The sequence below is a fragment of the Dermacentor albipictus genome, chromosome 10, assembly GCF_038994185.2.
Source record: "Dermacentor albipictus isolate Rhodes 1998 colony chromosome 10, USDA_Dalb.pri_finalv2, whole genome shotgun sequence".
Taxonomy (NCBI): Eukaryota; Metazoa; Arthropoda; class Arachnida; order Ixodida; family Ixodidae; genus Dermacentor; species Dermacentor albipictus.
In genome coordinates, this window is record NC_091830.1 from 21,450,495 (window position 1) to 21,475,787 (window position 25,293).

The window sequence follows — 25,293 nt, forward strand, 5'->3', positions numbered from 1 at the left end:
GCCCTTCTCATCGCTGCTTGCTCATTGCCTATGCACATCGGCCAGGTGTCAAGCGTTGGCAGTGTCAGGGATTTTTCGCATTGCTTGCGACAACCGAGGAGAGATTTGACGGCAGCAATGCGTGGTCCGACGAGCTTAGGCTAATCCCCAGGTGCTGCATCACACTCGATTGAGAACCGACACTGCCGTATGCTTACCATCCTGGTTTGTGTGCCTATTTGCACATATCGCGTCTGTGTTTTGTGACGTGTTTACGTTCCCTTGAGTATGCGTAAACAACAGTGCTTGCTTGCCTCTTCACCTTTCGGCGAGCCAAAGTCAAACACTGCCGGCTTTGGAGGCTCCGATGTGTTATTCTTGCTTTTCTACGGGCACGTTAGACGACACGCATGCGATCAGATTAGGGCGAAGTTTCTAACAAAAAACAGGAAGCGTCCATAGTGTTTATGCGGGCCGTATTTGTATGCGTGGGTTCAGCTTGTGTTCCTATCCGGAACGCTACGCTTGCAGCTTTGGACGTGAGCACTAATGGGCCCAAACTTTACGGAGCGCTCGATACAGGCGAGGTCTTTGATTGGTAGTGTGAGATACACAAATCATGGCTGATGCATGCGTTGTGTGTTTTGTTGCTTCCAGGTGTTTTAATTAGGCTAAGCTTGTATAAGCTTAAGTATCGAAATACAGTAACGCAAGAAAGCGGCAGTTTCGTGCTGGCGAAAGCACTATGGTTAGTTTACGCACCAGCACCAGCATTAAATAAAAAAAAATACACGAGAAGAAATTTCTTAAAGGAGGGATAAAGCGCGTTTTATTTAACATGCATTTTCAGAGCGTCAGGTGTCTTTTTCAGTAGAATTCTTTGTGAGCCCAGGCCTAATGCACAAATGTGCTCAAGGACTTCATTTACTCCTTCTCGATGACTTCGAATGAGCAACTTGCCTGTTAGTGTACCTTGTATCTGGGAATCTTCCATTTTCCAAGTGGCTTTGTTGTTTAAACGAGCGGCTCGGGACAAGCTGATTACATGGAAGAATGGAGATATTTTAATGCCCTCAAAAGAAACACAATACAAAATAATGTTTGCGTTGACGACTCCTAGACAGCGACTCTTGAATGAAAATTTTAAGTGTGGGTAAGAGTAGAAACACAGAGGTGTGTATGCGACGATCTGAGAGCCGTGACTACCATTCTAGTCCACGGCTGTTTTGCTGCTAATGCTATTGTGCGCCTTTGCTCAGAGAAGCAAGTTAAACAAGGCGTCAGTAAGATGATGTAATCTAATTCTGAGTCAAGTGTCAACAATCAAGGCTGAAGTCAAGAACATCAGTCAAGTATTGGTACTGTTTCAAAAGAAAAGTCATTTGAACTTGCAAAAGACAGGAACAAGACAAGAGAAATTGTTCAGTTCTTATATTCCTTCACTATGGTGGCTCTGTCTTCGAAACCACAATTTTTAGATTGAAGAGGCAGATAAAAAGTGGCACAAGAAGATGGGATAGATGAAAAACGTGACAGATATTCCCCAAAAGCGTAAACAGTCGACCGCAAGTTAAGCAGGTCTTCAAGGAAGAACAATCGTCCTCAGAAGTTGGGGAAATAATGAAACTATTTGCCATTATAGGCCAGTAATTGATGAACAGATAACTATACTGGGCGTTGTATCCCCCAATCAATGACCAGGGAAGTGTTTATCGCCGCCAAATATGAAATAGGGATGAAGAATTTTTTCAAATCTATGGATCTGATAGCTCCTATTTATATTCTTGCTTTTCATTTTTATTTTCTTCGCGTATGTGCTTTAGTTGCTGCTTATTACCCGAGTATATCAAAGCATATAAAGAGCTATTTACTTGTTACTGACTCATAAGTATTCTAATTATTTGATGCACCGAAACTTTGATTAGAGCTGACTTAAATTCCAGGTGCTTCTCGGCTTCTGACGTTCACACTGAGTGAATTTGCTGCAAGGATTTCGCTGCAAGTTATATGCTATATTGTATACATGAGGGACACAAACTCGCGTAATCACTACCGCGATAGCGTTGTACAGTCGTAAGCAAAATGAGAAGGAACAACGAATTCCTTTTTAGGAAAAGACGGCTTGCGACACATGGATTTGAATATCGCATGTTAATGGGTAACGACTCTCTTGGATCTTGAACATTTAACTCTAATAAACACTTTTCTGCATAGCATGTGTCGTTAGTCGTCGCAGCTTCTTGAAAACAGTTTAGAAGTTCCTTGTCATATTGCCCAAGGGGCCACAGCTAGCACTTCGAAAATGTCTGGTTTATCTATGTCCGCAAATCTGCAGCAACACTGTGGCAAATGTGTTTCTCAGATTTGCTCTAAACGGGAATAGGAGAGACATTGACAATAGCGCGGAATGTCAGTACACGTCGGTTCACTCCGTTAAGTAAATCGTGTCAGGATCAACAAGTGCATCAGGACCCTGAAGCCCATCCGGTAATACGGTTCTGCCCACTCTTGCAGACAAATTCCGCACGTTGCCGGCAGAGAAAGCCGCACTAGCGCATGATTTTTCTTTGATCACGTGGGGTGCTCGCTCTGCTGAGATACAAAAAATATGGCGACCAGCAGTACAACGACGTTGTGTTCTTCGTACCTGGGACGCGTTACGTCAAGAAGACAATGATTTGAAACTATGCAGTCTTTGTCCCTATTGTCACTCACTTCTTTATTATATACACGTAACCCCACACAGTCGTCCTTTCCCTTGTCATGGCCAGGCAATTGCGGCGTACAGTACAAGGTTAAACGTCCACGCTTCGAAGTGTCATAGCACGAACACATTCTACATCCGATGAATCTTGCAGCTTGCATCTTCATGAGTGGCCGAACGAAGGAAACCTCACCAAGAGCCGACATTTCGACAAGAGAACTTGTCTTCTTTAGCCATCCGCTCGACACTCCATCTCGACTCAATAACATAAATTGTGGTGCCACCTATAGACAAAAATGGCCACTGCGTTTCAGTGGCTGAATTGCTGCAGATATTGCTGAACAAATTTTTAACACGACAGCGTTAAGGGCCCTATGTCGCAGAAAATCCGGTGTCGGTGTCGGCGGTGGCAGAGTTGTCTGTGAGCGAAAATTTCCGCATATATTTAGGTACGAGTATATGCCTCACCTAGATATATGACATGCCGTACATACGGCTTATATTGCCACGCCATTCTATCACTAAAGTTGCTCATACCTTGAATTACATTCTGGAGAAAGTTGTTTCTCGCAATTTTGCGGATGGTAGTCTACAAGCAAATGCCATTAAACAAAACACCGAAAGCTAATCCCTTTCATACTAAATGTTCGCAGGCTTAAATATTAAAAGTGCGAAACAATAACAAAAACATGAAAATGATGTGCTTTTTTTTGGATCGGCCTTGGACTACCTCCGGGATCAGCTCACGCAAGAGGCCGTGCTTCTGCCAGAAAGCTTGCCTTCGTGCATAGCGTCTGTCGCCAGCGTTTCCTGATAAACAATGTGGTTACATAAGCTGCAGTTGCCGGGAACCGTGACAAGCAGTCAGGAATTTTTTAATGCAATTGCGATCCACTCTTGAAGGCGAACCTTAAGCGTCCTCCATTTTTTTTTGTAATGAGGTACTCTAGGCATCTACTCGAATGCGTTGGAGTTATTGCCACTCTCAGCTCCTTGTAGGGAATCACCGGAGAACTTTCTTTAGATTTGAAGAGGACAAGTGACCCTGTTGATACGTTGGCTCCCGGCCAATACTCGTATTCCCAAATGGACATGGACTGGAAACTATCCTACCGTGCTTCAATAACACTCCTCAGCTATTCCGTTCGAAAAGGAGTTTCTTCAGAGGCACACTTTAACTCCAGTGCATTCGAGTAGATATCGAGGACATGTCAGTCAATCAGTTTTATTCAGAAATATTCGTAGCTAATCAGTGACGCCCAGTGGGAAAGCAGTATAAAGACAGCACCACCATTCATGCAGTTCAGCCGAGGCGTTGGGTCGATGGAGGTAACGTTCTAATATAAGGAGGTAGGTTTTCCTCCTTCACCCATTATTGATTACCTCCGGTTTTTCGTCTTCCTGTGAACCATCGCTTTCGTTTGAAGCACATGTGCAATACATGGAGCACTCGCACAACAAATGGATTGTCCTCGGGGTCCTTCAAGAGTCTCTCCTTTGGAAAGATGTAGTCTTAACGTCACGCCTTTGCCTGACCGTTGTATTTGCATACTGCCTCGCTTCCGCCTGCTCACTTCTCCCGGAAGTCACCTTGCCTGCAGCTATTGTTGACGCTGTTCTTTTTCTCCAGCCTTTCGTCTCTCTGTTGTCTCTTGCCAGGAATGATTCGGACAGCTCCTGACGTCTTGAAAAGCTTCTCTCATTTTACTTTCTGGGCGCATTGTTTTCACAGACTTCCTTAGTGATACAAAAATGTAAATTTGCATCATTGAGTGTTGTTCATCAAGAGTGGCTTAAACCACCAGCCTCGATTCCATGTTCCAATAAAGAGTTGTTGCCCTGACGAAGGCAAATGCCACTGTTGCACGCTTCCTCTATCGATTTAATTGTGAAAACTTTGTCGTGTTTCAATTGCAGCCGCTTTAGGTCCGTAGTTCTGTTATTTTCGCAGGATTTTATGGAGTTCATGCAACAATAGAGTCAGCTTTCCGATAATAAATGCTCTGTCCAACCGTTCTTTCATTCAACGATAAGTGAAAGTCAGTAGTTGAGCTGGCTGTCTGCATAGATGGTGAATAACCCACCGTAAAACATGTGTACGCTTTCTTCTGAATTTCGATTGGTGAATATCAATTCGACTGCTTTCCCAAAAAACTCATGCTAGACCGCCACTTTAGCTCTATACCATTGCCGTTCTTGTTACCGTTAGCCTCCCTTTCTCAATTCCCATAGTCAACCGGCTCGGCTTCTAGCGTTGCTGTGAACAGAAACATTATGATTTAGCTACGCTTACTATTCTCTGCACGTTGTGGTACATAACAGCGAGATTCACAGTCGGCAGTTTGGTCATCCTGCCTTTGAGGTACTGTGTTCAAGGGCTATCCAGGTGTCAGCCTCAAATTAGCGCAACTGCAAACCTAGACACTGAGCCAATCACTCATTTGCAAAAGCAACGAAGTCTGTGCGGCCCCCAATTTACGTCCGTTGAGTTACACTTTATTGGACTGCAACGTCGTGCAGTTTGCCACTTTAATAGTGGCTACTTTTTACCGGAATTCAGTTTATGTTTTGTTTTGGCAAATCGACTGACTTGAGGAAAATAAAACACTAGGGATGAACCCTACTACGCATCACGAGAGCGGAATAACGAGAACTATTTGGGATACGAATGTGACGAATGGGTTATTTTTGCAGTGTGCCGCATTCGGATTGTAGTATTTTAGCGCCAGATATTGATATATTATTTAGATAAAAAGTAATATTTCTTTTTTGGGGTAAACCGAAACAAGTTGCGTGACCAACGCATTTGTGCGCACCTTTTTACCGCGGTATCGCGTAGCTGTGACATAAATTATTTACGACATGTTGAATAACCAGGGCTGTGTCACATTAAAAGTGAAAGACACAATTTTCAGTGCACTCTCTCGGTAAGAAGGTACAGACGGTAATGCTTATTGGCTCCTTACATTGGTCTCTAGGCTGCAGTGCCTCTGAATCTTTCTCCCCAACTAATGCACACCTAAGCACATGCTCATGGGTAGCTAGCTTTTTTATTACCCTGCTTACGGAATAAATTAAACTTCCCTTTAGTGACTGACTTCGCGAAAGAATGGGATTTGATACTGGTACCACTAGTACCATTTAAAGTACTCCGAATTACTCACAACCCGTGGCCGTATCACATCAAATGCGATCGAGAACGGTATGTAGGTTTGTTACCTTTCACGTAAGGTGATGGCGAAATGATATTTGTCAAACAATGCTGTATATTGTCAAATGCTAAACAGGCGTCATTGCTTAGGATGGGACAATTTTTCAAGCGCTCAGCATAAGCAAACAACTGTGCTGTGGGTAGTATCTATGGGGCATGCTTCCGTCATTATTTCTGTCATCTCGGCTTGGAGAAGTTCGAACTATTGGAACTAAGGTCCGCACTTTACTCATTGAGAGTTACTCCTTCAGTGTGATGTCCGTGGTTGCTAGGGCGTCATTGCTATGAAAAAACAAGCGTTTCGGAGTCCATAGGAGTTTAACCTGCTGTTGCGTCTTCGCTGAGCGCTGGTGGCGGTGCCGGTCGCTATATCATGAGCGAGAGCCAAATTACATCGGTGACATCTCTTGCATTCTTTCTGCAGGTATGACTAGATCTCAATGATACGTTTCTAGCTACGTCCTGCTTCTAAAAATGCTGGAAAAGTGTATTTAGATTCTCCGCAAACACCAACGTGATATTCTAAATTCTGTGGTACTGTCACTTCATGCAATATTTGCTGCTTGATAGCCCAAAACAAGTTGATCAGGGCCAATGTGCGCAGCTAGTCTTGGGTCTTCCAGGTCTGGAACGAACTTTCGGAATGGAAAGTATGGCAACCTATAGGTAATCTGGCCATACGTCACCATCGCTGAACATCTGGTACACTATCTTCAAAGGGCGGAATAAACCAGGCTTGAGTGTCATTGTTCTGCAACTCCGCGAGGCATCTACTTGTGGCCATGATAGCTCATTTAGGTCGCTCCACCAAGTCCGGCTCCACCAAACATCAATCTGTCCTTGTTGAACCAGGCCGGTTGGCTCCTGATGGCTAACACAGCGGAATTAATTGTTTTGACCATAAGTGACCATCACCAAACCTTTAGAACACCATGCTGAGAGCGCGGAAAGCATCAGGCTTTCTAATCTTTCTGCTGCAACGTCTCCTAGTTCTTCTGCTACACTATATGTGTGACGTGTATCGGCCCCAAATATAGCGTATCTCTTGAGGTCAGGCATAGCATTCGCCATACCTTTAGGACGTCATAACCAAAGGCCGACGTCAACGTGTCCTTGGTACTGCAAGTAGGTGTGACGGGTAATCGTCACAAAGGCAGGATGTGTCTCGTCATTCCTGCCATTCATTGCCGTCACCGAACTTTGGGTTACGATTGCCTAAGGGCCAAGTGACACGGCCTGAACGAGTTCTTCGCGCTGCAGCCAGGCATGACGTTTCTAAGGGGAGAATGTGGCCTTTCGAATCATTCTGCTCATACATGATCACAGTAAAGCACTTCAGCATGCTTTTGAAATCAGGCCGTCTGCAACAGATTTCCGCCTCCCCTTTTGCAACCAGCCATAACGTCTCTTGGTGACAAATGTGGCAACTGCGACCATTCTGGTCAAATGTAGCAGTTGCTAAGCCGTTGGTACGCTATAACTAGAGGGCCCACATAAACAAGTCCTTGTTTTTCAACTATATATGGTGACAACGAGACGCCTTTGGCTATCTTGGTTATAAATTACCGTCACAAGATTTTTGGTACAGTATAGCCTAAGGACTGACTGAAAGGGCTCTAACACGTCCTTAATTCTGCAACTATGCACGACGCGTGTTGGTGACAACGCACTTGTGGTCCTTACGATCATACGTGACCATCTCCAAACGTTTCGACACTGCGACTAGAGGGAAGTCTTGCGTGCGCCCTTGTCTTTCAAGTATGTGGTGGCAAATGTGGCCTCAATGGTCATTTTCGTCATACTTTGCAATGGTCAAACATTTTATGACAGTGACCGTTGGACTGACTGCAACAGGCTTGAGCGTGTCTTCATCCTGCAGTTAGGTGTGACGCCTGTTGGCACGGTGTCGGTAAGGGAACGCTGTCTTGTCATCCTGGTCACACGTTGCCGTCGCCGAACTTTTGGGACACTATGGCCAGCGGTCCGACCGATCCGGGCTTGAATGCATCCTTGTCCTGCAGCGCCCTCGGTGGCAGCAGCATGGGAGCGCCACCGCGCTGCGCTGTCTCGTACAGCTGCTTTTGCATGATGGCCAGGGAGACCTTGTTGGCTCTGAGCAGGTCCGACATGCAAATCAGCTCGCCAGTGTGGCCTCGCTCGTTGTCCGAGTCGTACGTTGAGTCGGCGTCCGAGTCGGAGTCCGCGGCCGCAGTCGTGTCATTAGCCGTCTTTCCGGACGACCTCCGGGACGACTTGACGCCGCTCCTGGCCGCGGCTTTGGCTTGCACGCGTAGTTGAGCCGGTGTCAAGGCGTTGCGTCGGGACCTGCATGTGCAAGGAAGATGTGCCGCTCAAATTTGGGTTTCATTCGAGCATTGCAACACCACGAGCTTTCTACTGATGCGTCACCAGTTAATTGCCGAGAAAGCTTTATAAACGACGCTTTTCATTCGAGAGATCGATGCATTTCACTTCGGACGTTTTCAAATACTTCGCGCGTATTTGGTACTGAGAAGGGCAAAGCTACAGGGCGCCCGTTGGCGGCGATGAGGCGTACGGTGTGGGTCACTCAGGAATGAGAGAAAAGTGCAAACATGTAATCGTGAAATTTAAGTGTTTCGCAGGATAACGAACTTGGAAGTGGTACGTTCAATGCTTAGGTACGTGTGTTTAAAACAGTTTAGTATTGACAGCAGCAATGAAAAAAAGCCTGGTAAACAGAATATATGTGTGTTATTTTCCCTGGTGTTCTGTCCTATTGTGGTGTCTTTCATTCCCGATAAGTAAGAAGTACAAAAGAATGTAGCTAAGTGTACCTGGTTGGTTTCTGTCCCGTCTTGCGCCTTAGTCTGCAGGTGCAGTCAAGCCTGCGGATAAGCCAATTGAGTAATTGCTTGATGACGATGGATGTGACGTTGAAGAGGCTGTAGATACAGCAGCAACCCGCTGATAAAATGAGGAAGTTTGCCACGTGGTACCAGCTTGTCACCTGCACCAGAGAAGCACAGAAAGGATAGGAAAGAGCAAAAAAATGGGAAGGATTAGAATTGAACACGGGCAAAAAGCAAAGTAAATGACGGCAGGTGGAGAAAATGGCCGGTAAGGCAAAGCTTAATCTAATAAACACTGATACAGATCGACATTGTAAACGCACTTACAATGCGGCACAGCACATAATGCGGACGCCCAATAACATGCCCGACATACCCAGAATGTGCCCCTGAATATAACAGGGACGTTGTTTTTAAATACGTAGGCATTTCTACGCTTATTGCACAAGAAAACCTTCCCTCTGTCCATGCTGTAAGATGACCGCTTCTACGCTTTCTAGATGGCGCCTGCAGCAGTGAGCTAATTTACTTTGATTTAAGTGATATTTAATTGAAGCGCCGCGTCTCGCTTCAACGCCAGCGAAGCGGTGATAACACATCGCTCACGGAGCTCTCAGCAAACTCCTCACTCTGGCACTTTCGCAGATCGCTTTCAAGATGCGGGCCCGCTCGTCTCTTAAACGCTAATTAGGCTGCGACAACACAGCGTGCGAAGCTATCAGCAGTCGGCGCTCTTTGTCAGCATCGCAGATCTCTTTCAAGATGCGGCCCGCATGACGGTGCCATACGAAGCCTCCACCTGAGTGCGTTTGGTCATGGTTCATAATTTTTCGACGTGGATGGATGAAGCACTGAAGAGCGATAATGACTTATATTGATTGGAACGCCATTTCCGCACCTGGTGCCGCCACCCGCAGCATACTTTGCTCGCGTTATCAATGCACCTTGCGCCACCGTCTGCACCAGATTGTGTCGCCACTGCACTGTCGTTATTAGTGGTCTGATCAAGTTTCATGACATGGATAATGACACCGGGCTGCGTGGAGATGAGCAAGCGGCACAATGCTTACGCATACTTATACAACTCCCGGAAGAATTTTTGCATGAATATTTTTCTTTTTATTTATATGCGATAGTGTCATACAGGACCATAAGCAGTGTTCATTGCTGTAAAATATAGTGGCCTGATTGATCAGACCGTGTAGGGAGAGACATGGTTTTGCTAAGCCTATAGCTCATGCTATTGCTATAGCATGATAACCCATGAGTTTCGTCTCTTCATATTTGAAGCAGTTGAACTTCCCGAGTCACTGTCCAAGATATTGAGAATGTCAGAATAATCTAACAATTTATCCGCTTCCCAAGTGATAGCTTACCCACTCGGCACCCAACTCTAGATTCCTGAATTCCCTTCAAGTGCTGGCTCGATCATAGGGCACTCAAAGGTAGGTCTTAATGGAGGGGCCGTGCGAAATATTCTTCCATACCCACCCACTGTTTCTAAGTTTCCTTAATGGCTATATCGGGCACTTCCTGCAAAGTGAAAGGGGCTAGGACAATGCTAGTCGATGGCAAAAAACGCGTACTTTCCATAACTGTAGCGTAACCATAGAAAAACGACCACAAAAGCAAGTTGTTGAGAGGACAGAAAATTCGGGCACCCTATTTAAAGAAAACAGCAATAAAAGTGATGGTAAAAGTAGCAAACGTCGCATCTATCTTATCTTGTGCTGCCTCTTTTCCATCTCCGCACTTTATTTCATATGTCAACTCGCCTAGAATGTGACTTTTATTAATTTCCTCCTGCCCGTCTCAATAAACAAAGGAACCCGTCAAAGTTTTCAGGGTCGTTCTTGTGGACCGTGACAAAATTACATTTTGCTAAGTTTTAGACAGACTTCATTTAATGATTAGTGGATGATGCTCCATGCACTTGTTTTTAGGTTGTCATAACATGTCGACACTTCTGCTGATCCTGCTTCTTATGTTCCTTCTAATAAACAGTGCAGAATAACATTACACGTACCTACTGGGCGTAGAATGTTTCAAAAGTAGTTTAACATATTCTATACAATTCTCTTTTCCCTGTTTTTCTGCTAGCATTCTGCCACTTTGTTCATCTTTCTCCTTGCTTTCTTTTGATAGGCTCTCTTTTCTTTGAGCTGAATGTAGTGGTAGCCAGCAATTTAGTAGCCAAAATTCATAAAATTCGTAAAAAGACGATTGGGCTGTTTGATTGGTCGTCCTTAAAAATTAATTTATGGGGTTTAACATGCCAAAACCACTTTCTGATTATGAGGTGCGCCGTAGTGGAGGACTCCGGAAATTTCAACCACCTGAGGTTCTTTAACGTGCACCTAAATCTAAGTACACAGGTGCTTTCGCATTTCGCTCCCATCGATATGCGGCCGCCGCGGCCGGGATTCGATCCCGCTAGCTCGTGCTCAGCAGCCCAACACTATAGCCACGGCGGGTGAATGGTCGTCCTGAAGATACCGAATGGCGGAATGGCAGGAAAAGAAATAATTCGGGTCAACAAGATGGCTCAGTGTGGTTGCGATTTGGTGCCATTGATTGCGCATACCGATGACAAGTTAGTTTACGCAATAGTTCTGCGGAAACCCACAAGGAGAAGAGAAGTAATTAGTTAAGACAAAATGAGACATCCACCCAATGATGACGTCCACCCATCCATCCCACTAATTTTTCTTCAACTGTGAGGCTTTTCTTTCGAGGAACCCATATTAGTTTCCCTTGTGGCACTTGCTGCCATAGGGTGGAGGTCTCATTTTCCCTTAAATAAATACCTGTCTGCTCCTTGTGGGCTTCCGCAGGACTAATACGTCAACCTCTTGCCTTCGTTTCAAGTTCGCCCTGCCATCTGCTAGCCGCCTGGTTAGCTCAGACAGTAGAGTGGCTGCCCCGGAAAGACGGTGGTCCCGGGCTCGAGTCCCGGACCAGGACGAATTTTCCTTCAACTGCGAGGCCTTTCTTTCGAGGATCCCGCGTGGGTTTCCCTTGTAGCACTTGCTACCATTGAGTGGATGTCTGATATTTCGCTTAAATAAGAAGTTAGATTATTTTAACATTTCAGGCTCCGTTCATGTGACGTCAAAGAATTTCTGTTTCTCTGTAACGCAATTGGTGACAATTTTGCTTCCATTCGTCTTTCTTTATTTCGTATTGTGTTATCACATTGCACAGTCGGTATGTAAGTGCGCATTCTGCGAATAATGAAAAAAATCAGTTGGAAGTGAGAGCTGTGCGTGTTGTTTCTCGCTTTCTCTTTTTTGGGCTCAGTTTTACGTTGTGAATAGAGTCGCCCTACCTAATCCGAATAATGGAGTAAGAATTCTAGTGACATAATTTAAGAAAGCTGACTGTGAAGAGCCAACAGTCAATGGTATGAAAGTATGACGCATCAAGCTAACACATTCAAAATGCTTGGGCCAGAAGACTACAGGGGCGTCCACAGGAAAATTCAGAAAGTCGCTTAAGGTAACTTCAGGTTGAGGACGGTAGAAGCTATATATTGAGAGTTCCCATAACTGTGCAAAATTTTGTTCGCCCCTATAACGAATCTCATATGCGCCATCAGTCGCATATCCCATAATTTCATTGAACAAATAGACAAAACACATCAAAATTTGTACTTTCACATTTGTCATGTCGGATTGCACAAATGAGGATCAAATATAGTAAAATTTTTCACAGCAAATAAGTAACAACAGAACATGCAATACAATGCGAGAGAGAGACAACACAAGGATAATACAGCGTTTCGCCTTGTCTGTTTTGACGTCACGTAATTCTGCTCAAAAATATTACTATAAGTCTGTCTAATTGGTCGAACAGCATAATTTTCGCAGATACCATCTGCATGTGTATGTGTATGTTCCCATATGTCATACCGAATACTTTACAAATGGGCAATATGAGCGTTTATTTATTAAACATTTTTAGGTGCTTTTCGTCATTGCACTGTCAGTTCGCCATGCAATGAAAAGTAGCCCGTGCCATCCAAGAGGCACCAACCTCTCCTTTGAAATTATGTTATTAGGAAAGAAAAAAAATGGCTATGGCTTAGCTAAGGTTAAGCCCAGGATGCGAAGCATACTAGCCTGGTTGTTGTTGAACCACTGTTTTGCCTGGTGAACTGCTGTTGCTTGGCTATATTTGGTTCGGCTAGACGAAGAAACAACTCATGCAGGCGAGCGCACGAGCTGAGACTCGGCTATGTAGCTACGCGGCCGCAAGCGAGCGCACGAGTTGAGCCTCCGCTTTTGCAGCTGTTATGACGTCATATGGTAGCTACGCGGCCGCGCGCGGCGCAGCAAGGAAGAGCGTGGTTGTGCGGCTAGTATGCTTCGCATAAAAATACCTGCAGCTCCAGAAGTCCAGTGGCATCGGCGGCCTCGGCCTCGCTGGAGACGTCTTCGTCGTCCTCTGTAGTGACGTTTGCCGTCGCCGAGGACGCCCTGAAAGCGAGCTTCTGCCCGGGCACCAGATCTCCGAAGCCGATGGTTGAGAAGGCGACGAAGCAAAAGTAGAAGGACTCCAGGTATCCCCACTGCTCGGTGCGGGCGTAGAGCACCGACGCCGAGGCCGAGAGCAGTGCAGTCGCCACGAACAGGCACAGCATCACCCAGTACACTGAGGGCTTCCAATCGTCCAGCCGGTCATCGAAAGAAAGCTGCGATTTGTGGGCATTGAAGTCGGAGAGAGAGAGAGAGAAAGACAAAAAACGAAGTAGTTGTGAAGCATATGTTTTGTAAACCCGAGATAATCTGGTCTCATGCTCATTTGCTACGACCTCCGTAACACGAAACAAAATACCATATTAATTTCTTGTAATAACAATAGGATCACTTTAGAAGTTGTCCATCACTTTTGAAGTCATTTTTTGGCCTCCAGGTTTTCCATCATTTTATAAACAATAGCTTAGCCTCGCAAGAATTGCGCGCATCCTACGCGCTGCGCGAATAGGTTAAACGACTTCTGCTTTGATGCAAGCCAGGAACGCGCTTCTTGTTCAGCGAGCATTCGCAAGCGTAGCCCAGACGACAAAATCACGTTTTCACCTAAAAATGACTCGTTCGACGTAAAATTGCGCCCCTCTAACACCGCAGACAGGCCAGACAGGAACCAGAGTCCATTTTTCACCGTCTATCATAGATGGTGAACCAGAGTACATCATACACCAAACAAAGCTCGCCCTTCGCGTAGCGTGTCTGAAAGTAGTTGCGTGCATTTGTAAGCGACATGGTTCGCATTCGGTGTGGTCTCCTGGCGAAATTGAGCAACTCTGAGCTCGCGTTCCAAACAATTCTTTGCTGCCAAATAAGGATGGCTATTGAAATGTTGCTGGCATATTGTTGATGAGTTGTTGACTCAATGGCCTTTCAGCAATACCTCAACAACTATTGAGAACACACAGCAATAATTCAACAATAACGTTATTGCGTAGTTCACAAGAAAAAAGTCGTTGACTAAATGCTGTTTCCATATAGTTGAAGGTATTGAGTATTATTGAGCCATGTTTGAGAAGTTCACAACAATATATTGACTGGGCCTCGCTTCTCGTTTCTGAGCGAAATATTCACCGCTCGCTTTTTGTGCTCATCGACGTCACTAGACGCTGCTTCCCTTCGCGCTTACGAGTCAACATGTAATGATGTTCTAAATCGTGTGTTTTGAACCATTACATTCAACAGAGCCCACCAGCCAAGCTTAACTATCACACAGCCGATCAGTAGTGATAATTTCAGCCCTAAGTCATCGTGATCCATCGTGCAAGGCAGTAGACAGCACCCGCGAATTGGGGGGAAGGGAGAGAAAAGAAGGTTCGCTGTGATTTGAGTACCCTTATCATTAGTGTGTTTCAACGTTATGTGTACCCTTATCCATTTTCATTGTTTTACTTTCTTTGTAAAGATGCACATACTACGATCAAAATCATTAGCCTTTTTATGTCCACCAGATAATGAAGTGTTGTCCAAGGGACCTCCAATTACCCTTGTCTAGCTCCAGTGGACCTCATCACAGGTGCATATTTTTCTAATTCCATCCCACCAGCTAATCCTTGTCACACTCGAGTGCGCTTTTATTCTGTGTGCATGTACTATGTAACCACATTAGATCACTATTTACTGGTCGTATGCATTGTTACGTAGGCCGCTCAATTCTACTTCTTTTTAGCGTCAACTAAAATATCCGTTACCTCTATTTACTTTGTATTCCACACCGCTGCCTTCCCGTCTCTACGCGTTACGGACGTGCCGTAAAGTGGTATAGGAATATTATTTCGCCTGCTTTCAGGAGTTGGCCCCGGCTATGCCTTGAGAATGTCACGGTACCGCGGTGGTAGAAGAAAAAATGGCCAGGCTTAGCTTGGTTAAGCCAAGAATGCGTTGCATATTGCGCGAGTTGGGGCCCAGCTTTACCTCCGGCTGTCGTGACGTCACGTCACGTGGTTGCGCTAAAGGTCAATGGTGGCTGCCCGGCCGCGTCCAAGGGCTCAACTGAGTGATTGCAATATGGAACGCATAAAAATAGAAGAAACTTAATAACAAACATAGCAAACTTAAAAGAGAATAGACCCACATATGAGACGCGCAGCAGTGACCAATGGCTCATGCCCTCAATGGTGGCTGCCCGGCCGCGCCCAAGGGCTGAGCTGAGTGATTGCAATATGCAACGCATAAAACACTCGCCTGCGAGTCCCTCCGATCGAGCAGCCCTCGCCTTCGTAACTCCCTCTCGTGCAGACCCTTGAGCAGGCACGCAAGCAGCGTGATGATGCGCTCCAGGAACAGGTTGAAGAATAGAATGGCGCCCGAGCAGCCCAGGAAGCCGTACGCCAGCACCAGGCTGCGGCCGGCCCACGTGCACGGTGTCGTCATGCCGAAGCCTGCGAGTACAAGAAGACGAGCCAAAAAAAGGACGCATTTCTTTTCTGATACGAAGAGCCTTTACTTCACCCTCTTGGGACGGAACACAGGGCTTTAGCAAACGTTACTCAAACACTAATTTTGAGCGAAGTTGATCACTCCGCGCACACGCGCGCAAACGCACACACACACACACACACACACACACACACACACACACACACACACACACACACACACACACACACACACACACGCACGCACACGCACACACACACACACACACACACACACACACGCACACACACCCGCACATATATATGGAAGGTGAAACGCTCAACTTCGCGCTTTTTATGGTTGCCACAAGTGTACAATGGACAAGTTGAAGCAGTTATATACATATATATATATATATATATGTATATATATATATATATATATATATATATATATATATATATATATATATATATATATATATATATATATATATATATATATATACAAAGGGATGCGGAATAGGGGCTCCATTCTGTTCTTCGTGCCCACAGAAAGCCAACGGAATGTCTGGTGTGTATATATATATATATATATATATATATACATACAGGCAGAGTGAGGACTCATAAACAAAGAAACGCAGGCGAACGATTCTTTCCTCCAGAGAACAGTACTCTTATGCGCTGCAAGCGGAGACGAAGAAAATGAAACGATAGAAATGGGGCATACCAGAGGGAACAAGTGACATCACAGACAGCACTACACAAAAGAGTCGATTCTCTGGTATCAGACGAATTCTAGTGCACCTTTGTGAGGAATTTTATGAAAGTGTCTTATACAATTCCCAAGAAGGTCATCTCCTTTTTGGAGACTGATCTATATCCATGAATGGCGGACACTTGGCGTACCGCATAAATTACGCCGCTAGGAACGATGAAAGAAGGAACTCCATGTAACGCACTCCAACTCCTTACAGATAATGGCGAAGCGAATTGGACGGCGCGTTTGTCAGTCCGAAATCTTATTCGCGAGGAGTCTGTTGTCAGATTTTACAAGTACTGTGAAATGCTATTGCATTGTATTGTCCATAAAAAGAAAGATCGGCAGGGGGATAAATATGCTCGCCAATAAGGGTATCTATGCTATCTACACGAGACATCCGTTCTTCAAAAAGTTAAAAAGTTAAATCAGTAGTGCTTTACAGCGTTCATTTGGGTTCGTAGTTAAGTCGGGTTAACGGCGCAAACGCAACTAATATGCCACAACAACCCCGACACGATATATAATAAGGAAAGATGAAAGTAAACGTAGTTCCATTACTCGAGTTGGTTTTAAAATCCAGTGTCGTCTAAAAATTTGAGAACTTCCGCCGGTCACATGAGTGCAAGTTTAAAGAGAAACGCAAAGGGAGAGGTAGAGAAGAGAGGAAAGGCACCAAGGTTAGCCGGACGCTTGTCCGGTTCGCTACCCTGCACTGGGGGAAAGGGATACAGAAATAAAGAGAGTGAGTGAGAGAGAGAAAGAGAGAGAGAGAGATAGAGATAGCCCAGTTTCAAGCACAAGAAAGTTAGGGGTAAAGGCTTATGCAATGTGCACAATTCCTTAACATAATTTCTTCTTCGCACTTCAATAGCACGGTACGTGTAATGAAAATGCGTGGTTTCAAAAGTGGTCCTTTGCATTCGTGGCGCAGATGCCGCCATGTCTCTTCCTCAATCAATACTTTGTATATGTGCATGTCGTATACCCAGACGGTGTAGAAACGTTCCGTCAATTTGGAATATCCAGGTCAGCGCAAGTCGCAGCCGACCCACACTGCACCCTTCTTGGTGCCAGATGATTCCCGAGGCGCCGTAATTACAGCCAGTCATTCCGAGTTGCCAACCGCACTCACTTCCGTTTCCTGCTGCGAAACTTCCTGAAGTCGGACGTGACGAGGTCCGACGCACCGTTGGTGGCAGGAAACGGTTCCTGTCTCCTCGTGTATGCGCGTAGTTTGAGTGCGCATGCGCCGTGGAGGTGGTGACGGATTCAAAGCAAAACACGCCCGGCCGTCGCAGCGCCACCAGCATGTTGGGGCTCGACGGTAGATAGAGCATCCGAAATGGCCAGTGAGGAATGAAGTCCTTTCTGACGGTACTCGTAAGCGCTGACATTTGTTTTGCAACTTGCGCCTGGGCGCTAGCTTCGTACTTGTTACTTCGTACTTCGTACTTCGTACTTGTTCGCACTTTGTACTTGTTTGCCATCGTGAAGCTTCTCTATCGGTGTATCCAAAATAAAAAACAGAAAGTTCTTTGTGAGCCAGCGCGGGTGAGAGAATTTTTTTTCTTCTTCTGTCGAAAAGGTGCCCTGCTTTTTTACGCCAAGCTTCTAACGACGGGTGACTTCAGAAGCACCGCGTCGAATTTGACACCCGAGGGAATATCAGCCAGCCAGTTCGGCCAAGACCTTACGCTTATCCGCCGGCGCTGCGTCTTCTGAGGCTAATGAGTTCGCGCCGATGTTCTCCGTGCCGCTTCTCCCGGTATTACACCGGTGCTGTTAGCTGACGCTGCAAGTGTCTCACTTTCTCGCTGGCTCGTCAGAGCCGCAAGTCCTCGTGAAGCAGATTTATGGCATATATATATATATATACACACACACACACACACATTGAAGTACTTGTTCTGTTTACCTTATAGCATCGCTCAAGTTCTTTACGTTTCAGAGGTAGTCTACAGAATTCCTAACTACATCTGTGGTATATATTCGCAGTTTATATATATAATGAACCAGAAGAAAGGAAACAGAGGGGCCCAATCTTTTATTAGTCATATGCTTAGAAGTCAACAAAGACTGACACCAAGGATAGTATAAAGGAATTTATGTGCCGTTCTTAGGTGAATTCGAAAAATGATAAATCAATAGAACTGAAAGTGGATGATAACAATACTGGCCGCAGGTGAGATAGCAAACCACGTCTTCGCATTACGCGTGCGATGCTCTTACCTTTTCTTATCATTTTTTAAAATTCAATTAGGAAGTGCAGATAAATTGCTCTATGCTAACTTTTGTGTCACTGTTGGCTTCTTATGCTGTGATAAATAAAATACGGCCTCTCGGTTTCCTTTCTTCTCGTTCATTACACAGCGAGGCTCTCGAATACTGCAGCTCTGATGCATGATTTCGGCTTCTAGCGCGAAGTGAAACACGGACACAGAAAGCAGCAGACTGTGTCCGTGTTTCACTTCGCCCTAGAAGCCAAAATCATGTTACCGTACCAACTCGCCCAACTGTCTATCCTTTTGCATTACAGCTCTGATGCCTTCAGGCAGCACATGTGCGGGTTTATTGACCAGCTGCCTTCAGCCAAAAAGTTCACGTAGACGTGACGCAGAAAAGATGTGCCACATCCGCCGCCGAGGCCGTGAGTGGTGGCGCTGGCTAACACTCCCAGTGTTAATTCTAGTGGCTAAACCTATAGATACCCAGAAAGCGGATAACGAAATGGCGCCGCGGTAGCTCGATTGGTAACAGCATCCCACCCGTATTGCGAAGACGCGGGTTCGTGTCCCGCCTGAGGTCAGTTGTTTTTCATCCATTTCCATTCATTTATAGTTGCTGTAATTCAGTTAAGAACTACAGACAATTTCCGCCATGCTGCCTTTGGTGTCATTGTTTGTTGACTTTTGATATGACTGTGCGTACACACACACACACACACACACACACACACACACACACACACACACACACACACACACATATGTATATATATATATATATACTGCTCCGCCATTCAGACGAGATTATCGGCCCTCATGGGGGCGGGTGCAAAATGCGACGGCCTCCTTGAGGACCGATTACCGGGTGGCCAACACCAGTCATTACGGGTCACAAAGCCCTCGCTTTCATTTTGTACCACAATGCATCATCAGCTCGCAGTGGCGTAGCCAGAAATTTTATTCGGGGGGGGCTACGCCACTGGCCCCATATATATATATATATATATATATATATATATATATATATATATATATATATATATATATATATATATTGTAGCGGTCCTACTTAAAGGACACAGTAAACGTAAAGCATTGCTGTGGAACTGGCGTCCATCTTGTCTACATTTTATTCTCACTTCCCTCTTCTCTTCTCCTGAACCCAGACTCCTGCGTTTCTTCATCTTCTATTCCAAGGCTCATACCGCTTCACCCTTCCAGGTTTCTTTTGCTAACCCCTCCTGGGGTAATACTTGAAAACGTTTCCAATCGAAGCACATTCAACTGAGCCACGTTCGCCAATGTACCACACAGTCTTCAATATTCCTTTCTGAGTGGCCGTCTTTGTCACAGAGTAAGGACCATAAAATTTGGCATTGGATTCTCTTACTCCTTTCCTAACTAGAATGAAGTCGGTGACTTGAATGTCTGGAATATCTGAGCAATGTCTCTTGTCAAAATTTTTTTTCATTCGTTTACGGTACCTCTCCTCCTGCGATTTCTGTTTCCTTTCCTCGACGATCTGGAGATTTTCTAACAGCCCAAGTTCACGGTCCGCCTGAAGAATAGGGGTTTCTCCTGAAGAAGCGAATTGCGGGCTGCATCCCAAGCCGCTGGTGTAGGAGCGATTGTGATGTCTTACAGCTGCTTCTAAAGAGCATTTCCAACCACCAGGGAAACTATCGTACATCCTGATGTATTGTTTAACATCTCGTATAGCACGCTCTGCAAGCCCATTCGCTGCGGGATGGTATGGCCCACAGAACTGGATTGACATATTATGGTGTCGAGCCCATCTTGCTAGCTTTTCGCTCTTGAACGCTGGACCGTTGTCACATACAATTGTCTTGGTTGTCCTAAATATATCCCGTTCGAGAAGGGCGATGACACTATTCGCATCTTCTTTTCCTGCCCGTGCCGCGACCATCCTGGTGCATTCATCTATGGCCAGAAGAAAAGCTTGCGTTTTTCGGACTCCTTCTCGTTTCTTATTTAGCTCGGCGAAATCCAGGTGTATAACTTCAAAAGGCACGTTTGAGTGGCAAGGTATTATCATGGCGTCCGTAGGCTGCTTATATTTCACTTTGTTAATTTGACAAATGTGGCATGAACGAACGTATCGATTGACGTCGTCTTTCATGTGAGGCCACGTAAATCTCTTGACTAGCTTGTTGTAGGTGCGCCAAAATCCGTCGTGTCCTCCAGATTCTGGGCTATCGTGGTACAAATAAAGCACCCTGGAAACCAGCGTTGGCGGGACTTGATAGCGACCTTCCCTAAAAATCAATTGTTCAGTGCCTTCCCACAATTTCATTTCATTGATTTCTGCCGATTGTTCGTTGTTGGCCTGTATCATCAGTCTAGACAATGCATCTGCATCAGTCAAAAGGGGTCCAGGTCTGTGGGAGATGGTGAAATCGAACTGCTGCAAATAGTTCACCCATCTGGCGATACGTCCCTTAGGTTGGGTCATATTCAAGAGATGAGTGAGGGCTTGGTGATCGGTGAACAAAGTAAACTTCGCACCTTCTAGGTACGTACGGAAGTACTGAATTGCTTTGAGGACTGCAAGAGCTTCCTTTTCAGTAGTGGTGTAGTTGACTTCCGGTGGCTTGAGGGTGTAGCTGTAGTAACCTACTACGTGTCGCTTTTCTCGCCCGGATGCTTCTGGACATTTCTGGTACAAGACTGCACCTGTCCCATATTGTGAGGCGTCGGTATTCAGTTCAAAGGGTAAAGTGAAATCTGGTATGCGTAGAATAGGGTCAGCAGATATTCTGTGCACCAGATCACGGTAGACTCTCTCACATTCCTCATTCCACTCAAATGGAACTTCTTTCTGTGTTAGGCGCGTGAGGCATCTTGTTTTGATGGCAAAGTCTTTTATGAAGGGCCTGAAATGTCCTGCTAATCCCAAAAATACACGCAATGAGTGTACGTCATATGGTTTTACCAGTTGGGATATCCTCTCGACGGACTCTTGTTTCGTGCTTTTGGTAGTCCCATCAAAGACTCTTCCAAGAAACACCACTTTTCTTTGAAAGAACGCACTTTTCTTAAAATTAACCTTGAGGTGTGCCAAGCTCAAGGCATTTAATACCTGGGACAGGTGTGCCTGATGCTCCGTCTCTGTTTTGGAGAAGACGATAATATCGTCTATGTACACGTTACAAAAGACACCTAGGAAAGGCTTCAGGACTTCGTTCATAATCTTCTGGAACCATGCTGGTGAGTTTTTCCAGCCGAAAGGAAGCCGGTTATACTCGTACAGGTCGAAGGGCGTGATAAAAGCAGTGTACATTTTTGTTTCTTCGGTTAGCGGGATCTGCCAGAAACCTTTGCACAAGTCAATACGTGAAAAACATCGGCAACCACCTGTCTCATCTATAATCGTGTCTATCTTCGGCATGGGAAATGGTATAAGTTCTGTCTGTCGGTTGAGAACCCTGTAATCTGTGCACAGTCTGAAAGTTCCATCTTCTTTCGGCGCAATAGTTATGGGAGAGGCGAAGGGTGACACCGAAGGCCGGATTATATTGGCGTCTAGCATCTCCTGCAATTCCTTCTTCAACCATATCTTGCGCTCTCTTGACATGTTGTAAGGTGATTTTCGGATGACGGTCTTGTCGGTGAGTTCGAAAGGCACCTTGTGTGACGTCATCGCCGGTGGATAGCTTCCTATGCATACTAGTTCAGGATAGGTCGTTGCAATATCCTCCGCGCAATTGACAACTCGCAGGTTATCCTTTCTATCCGGCTGTGTCTCTTGCCTTGATAGTCCTTCCACTAAAACCGCATCGTCCCAGTATACGTTGATTTTTAGTTTCTTTATATCTGGTCTGGATAGCAGAAAGTCATACGTCACCCCCTCAATCACCAGTACTTCACTCGCTATTTCATGACCTTGGAACTCGATGTTTACTGAGGCCCACTGATTATGCATTGTCACTTTTCCATCGTAGCCTTGCACCCGTAGTACTCTTCCACTATGCAGGTGACTTGCATCTACCAGCTTGGCATTTATTATAGACACAGAAGCACCGCTGTCAACCAAAGCCATCATGTGTCTGTTTCCCACTTTCACAGGGATGTGAAGTAGGCTAGAGCAAGTTAAATAAACAGTCTCAGTTGTGGTCATCGGGTCGGACTGATCACCCTTGTTTATCAGTTTTTTGTCGTCGGAGCCTCTTCAGCGTCCGAAAGTAGGGGAACAGGGTCGCTGTCGATGTTATGCACCCGACCTCTGGGAGCGCGCCAACCCAAGCTCTCTGTGCCGCCTGCAAGGCGGCGCGGTTCTCGCTGATTACGGCTTGACCAATCCGTGCCGGACCGTGTGAAGTGACCGCTTGAGCTAGCGTTTATATTTTCTTCTGAAGTAAATGATATGTCGTGAAGGCACTCCAGGAGCCCGTCCATAGTTTTAGGTGACCGTAGTTGCACTTGCTTCAGGACTTGCGCGTGCAGTCCGTGCATTATTAGTGCTACTACGGCAGACGGAGGAAGCATAGGCTCGGCCAGCTTTAAAAGGCGGCATTTGTCAAAGAAATACTCTACGAGGGAGCCTTGCTTGAATTTGAAATTAAGCGCGGCGTCCCACCTTTGCACTGGGTTGCTTCGGAATGTCGTCAAGAATTTTTCTTTCCACTGATTCCAAGAGTTGCCAGCCTCTTCAATAATGTGCAAATCATACCACTTCCGTGCAATACCGCTTAAGTAACTACGCATGTTAGTAATCTTGTCCTCATTAGAGTGCCAGTTGTTCTTTCCAGCGGCATATTCATAGAATTCAAGCCAACCTTCTGGACTTGATGACATGCCGTCGAATGCATCAGGTTCTACAAATTTAGTCACTGGCTTCTCAGCGTTTAAAGAGCTTATAAGCGATGTCACCAGCTGGTTTTGTTGCGAAATCTGTTCTTGTTGTAGCCGAAGTGCTTTCAAAACGAGGCTCACCTCTTCCGTCGACGACTGTGATCCAGAGTCCTTCCGACGCATCGGTTGAAGAACTAATTCGTCGAAGATCACCAGAGGCAAGTTCACGTTCACAGCACCCTTCCGACGTAGTTCATCAGGGTCCATGGAAGCCTTCTCTAAAACCAGGTTCATGAGTTCTGCCGAGTTGAGTTCGCGAGGTAGTTCCACCGCTGGTTCATCTTCAGCTTGGTATCTCGAAAAGATGATCTTGTCCGCGGAGGTCTCCTCAAGGAAAAATCTCACCCACATGTTGGAGTTCGCTGTCGACTGCGCCAAAATAATGTAGCGTTCCTACTTAAAGGACACAGTAAACGTAAAGCATTGCTGTGGAACTGGCGTCCATCTTGTCTACATTTTATTCTCACTTCCCTCTTCTCTTCTCCTGAACCCAGACTCCTGCGCTTCTTCATCTTCTATTCCAAGGCTCATACCGCTTCTCGTATATATAGTATATATATGTACTGCTCCGCCATTCAGACGAGATTATCGGCCCTCATGGGGGCGGGTGCAAAATGCGCCGGCCTCCTTGAGGACCGATTACCGGGTGGCCAACACCAGTCATTACGGGTCACAAAGCCCTCGCTTTCATTTTGTACCACAATGCATCATCAGCTCGCAGTGGCGTAGCCAGAAATTTTATTCGGGGGGGGGCTACGCCACTGGCCCCATATATATATATATATATATATATATATATATATGGGGCCAGTGGCGTAGCCAGAAATTTTGTTGGAGGAAGCTTCAGCTCGGGTTCTCCTATTTAAATATATGTAGAAGGGGAATTCGTTTTTCCCTCCAACCACTTGACCACATTTGAGGAGGTTTGTTGCATTTAAAAGAAAAAGCTTAATTCTAGTGACTACTGCTTTCGAATTTTTGATTTAGGTGGTCAATTATTTATTAAAAATTGCCCAAATCGAAAATTTTCAGAAAACGAAACTATCAAGTTTAAAACTCCGTGACTCAACAATCAAAAATGATATCACAATTCTGTGAATTGCACCTAATAGTACATCGACAGCGGACAAAATAGATATGTTACAAATCAATCTCAAAAAAATTTAGTATTGTGGAAATACGGCTTGTGCAGAACCCTTGTACACAACGTAACCAATTCACGTAAGATAAAAATTGACATTGCAAACTTGTCCAATTTGACTGTTATAATAGATGCCGTTTACAGAACCACAATGTCTGTTTTTCATGCATAGCTATTAGTTTGTAAACGTCGTGCTTCTATTTTTTCAAGCTTTCGAATTTTTCAAAATATTTTAAACAAAATTCAGGCCCTAAATCGAAGTTGTGTTTCCAACAGAACTAGGATTTAACTTTCTCTCTCAAATGCAACCAATTTCAATAAAAGTGATTAGCAGGATTATCTAAGAAAAGCGTTTCTGCGTTTTACGAGTATTTGAATAGGCCGCGTCGGATTGGGCCCGAGCTAAAGCTTCTTCTTAAACAATTTGTCAAGCGATCAAATCCATGAATAATAAGTGCATTGTCATTGCCAAAGATGCTGGAAACGAATTCTTGAACCCTACGCACAGTCAAAACAATAAAATATGTACTTTTTTATAAAAGAATATACTCGTATGTGCCAAAAATTTTGCCCAAAATAACTGATATCAATGCTTCCATATTTTTGTCTATTTATTAAGTAAAGAAAATATCACACGAACTTTAGAACTACATCAGTTCGAAACCAGGAAAGCAGTGC

General features: G+C 45.2%; 1 protein-coding gene across 1 annotated transcript in view; it reads right to left on the reverse strand.

The window, feature by feature from the left end:
* Positions 1-3,646: 3,646 nt before the first annotated feature.
* Positions 3,647-25,293, reverse strand: part of LOC135919683 (potassium channel subfamily K member 12-like) — a 118,589-nt gene continuing 96,942 nt past the window's right edge. The window contains exons 2-5 of the mRNA XM_065453533.2: positions 15,439-15,635; positions 13,107-13,418; positions 8,711-8,883; positions 3,647-8,219 (exon numbers count right to left, since the gene is read on the reverse strand). Coding sequence (XP_065309605.2) covers positions 7,832-8,219; positions 8,711-8,883; positions 13,107-13,418; positions 15,439-15,635 — 1,070 coding nt within the window. The 3' untranslated portion in view covers positions 3,647-7,831. The remainder of the gene's footprint in view (positions 8,220-8,710; positions 8,884-13,106; positions 13,419-15,438; positions 15,636-25,293) is intronic.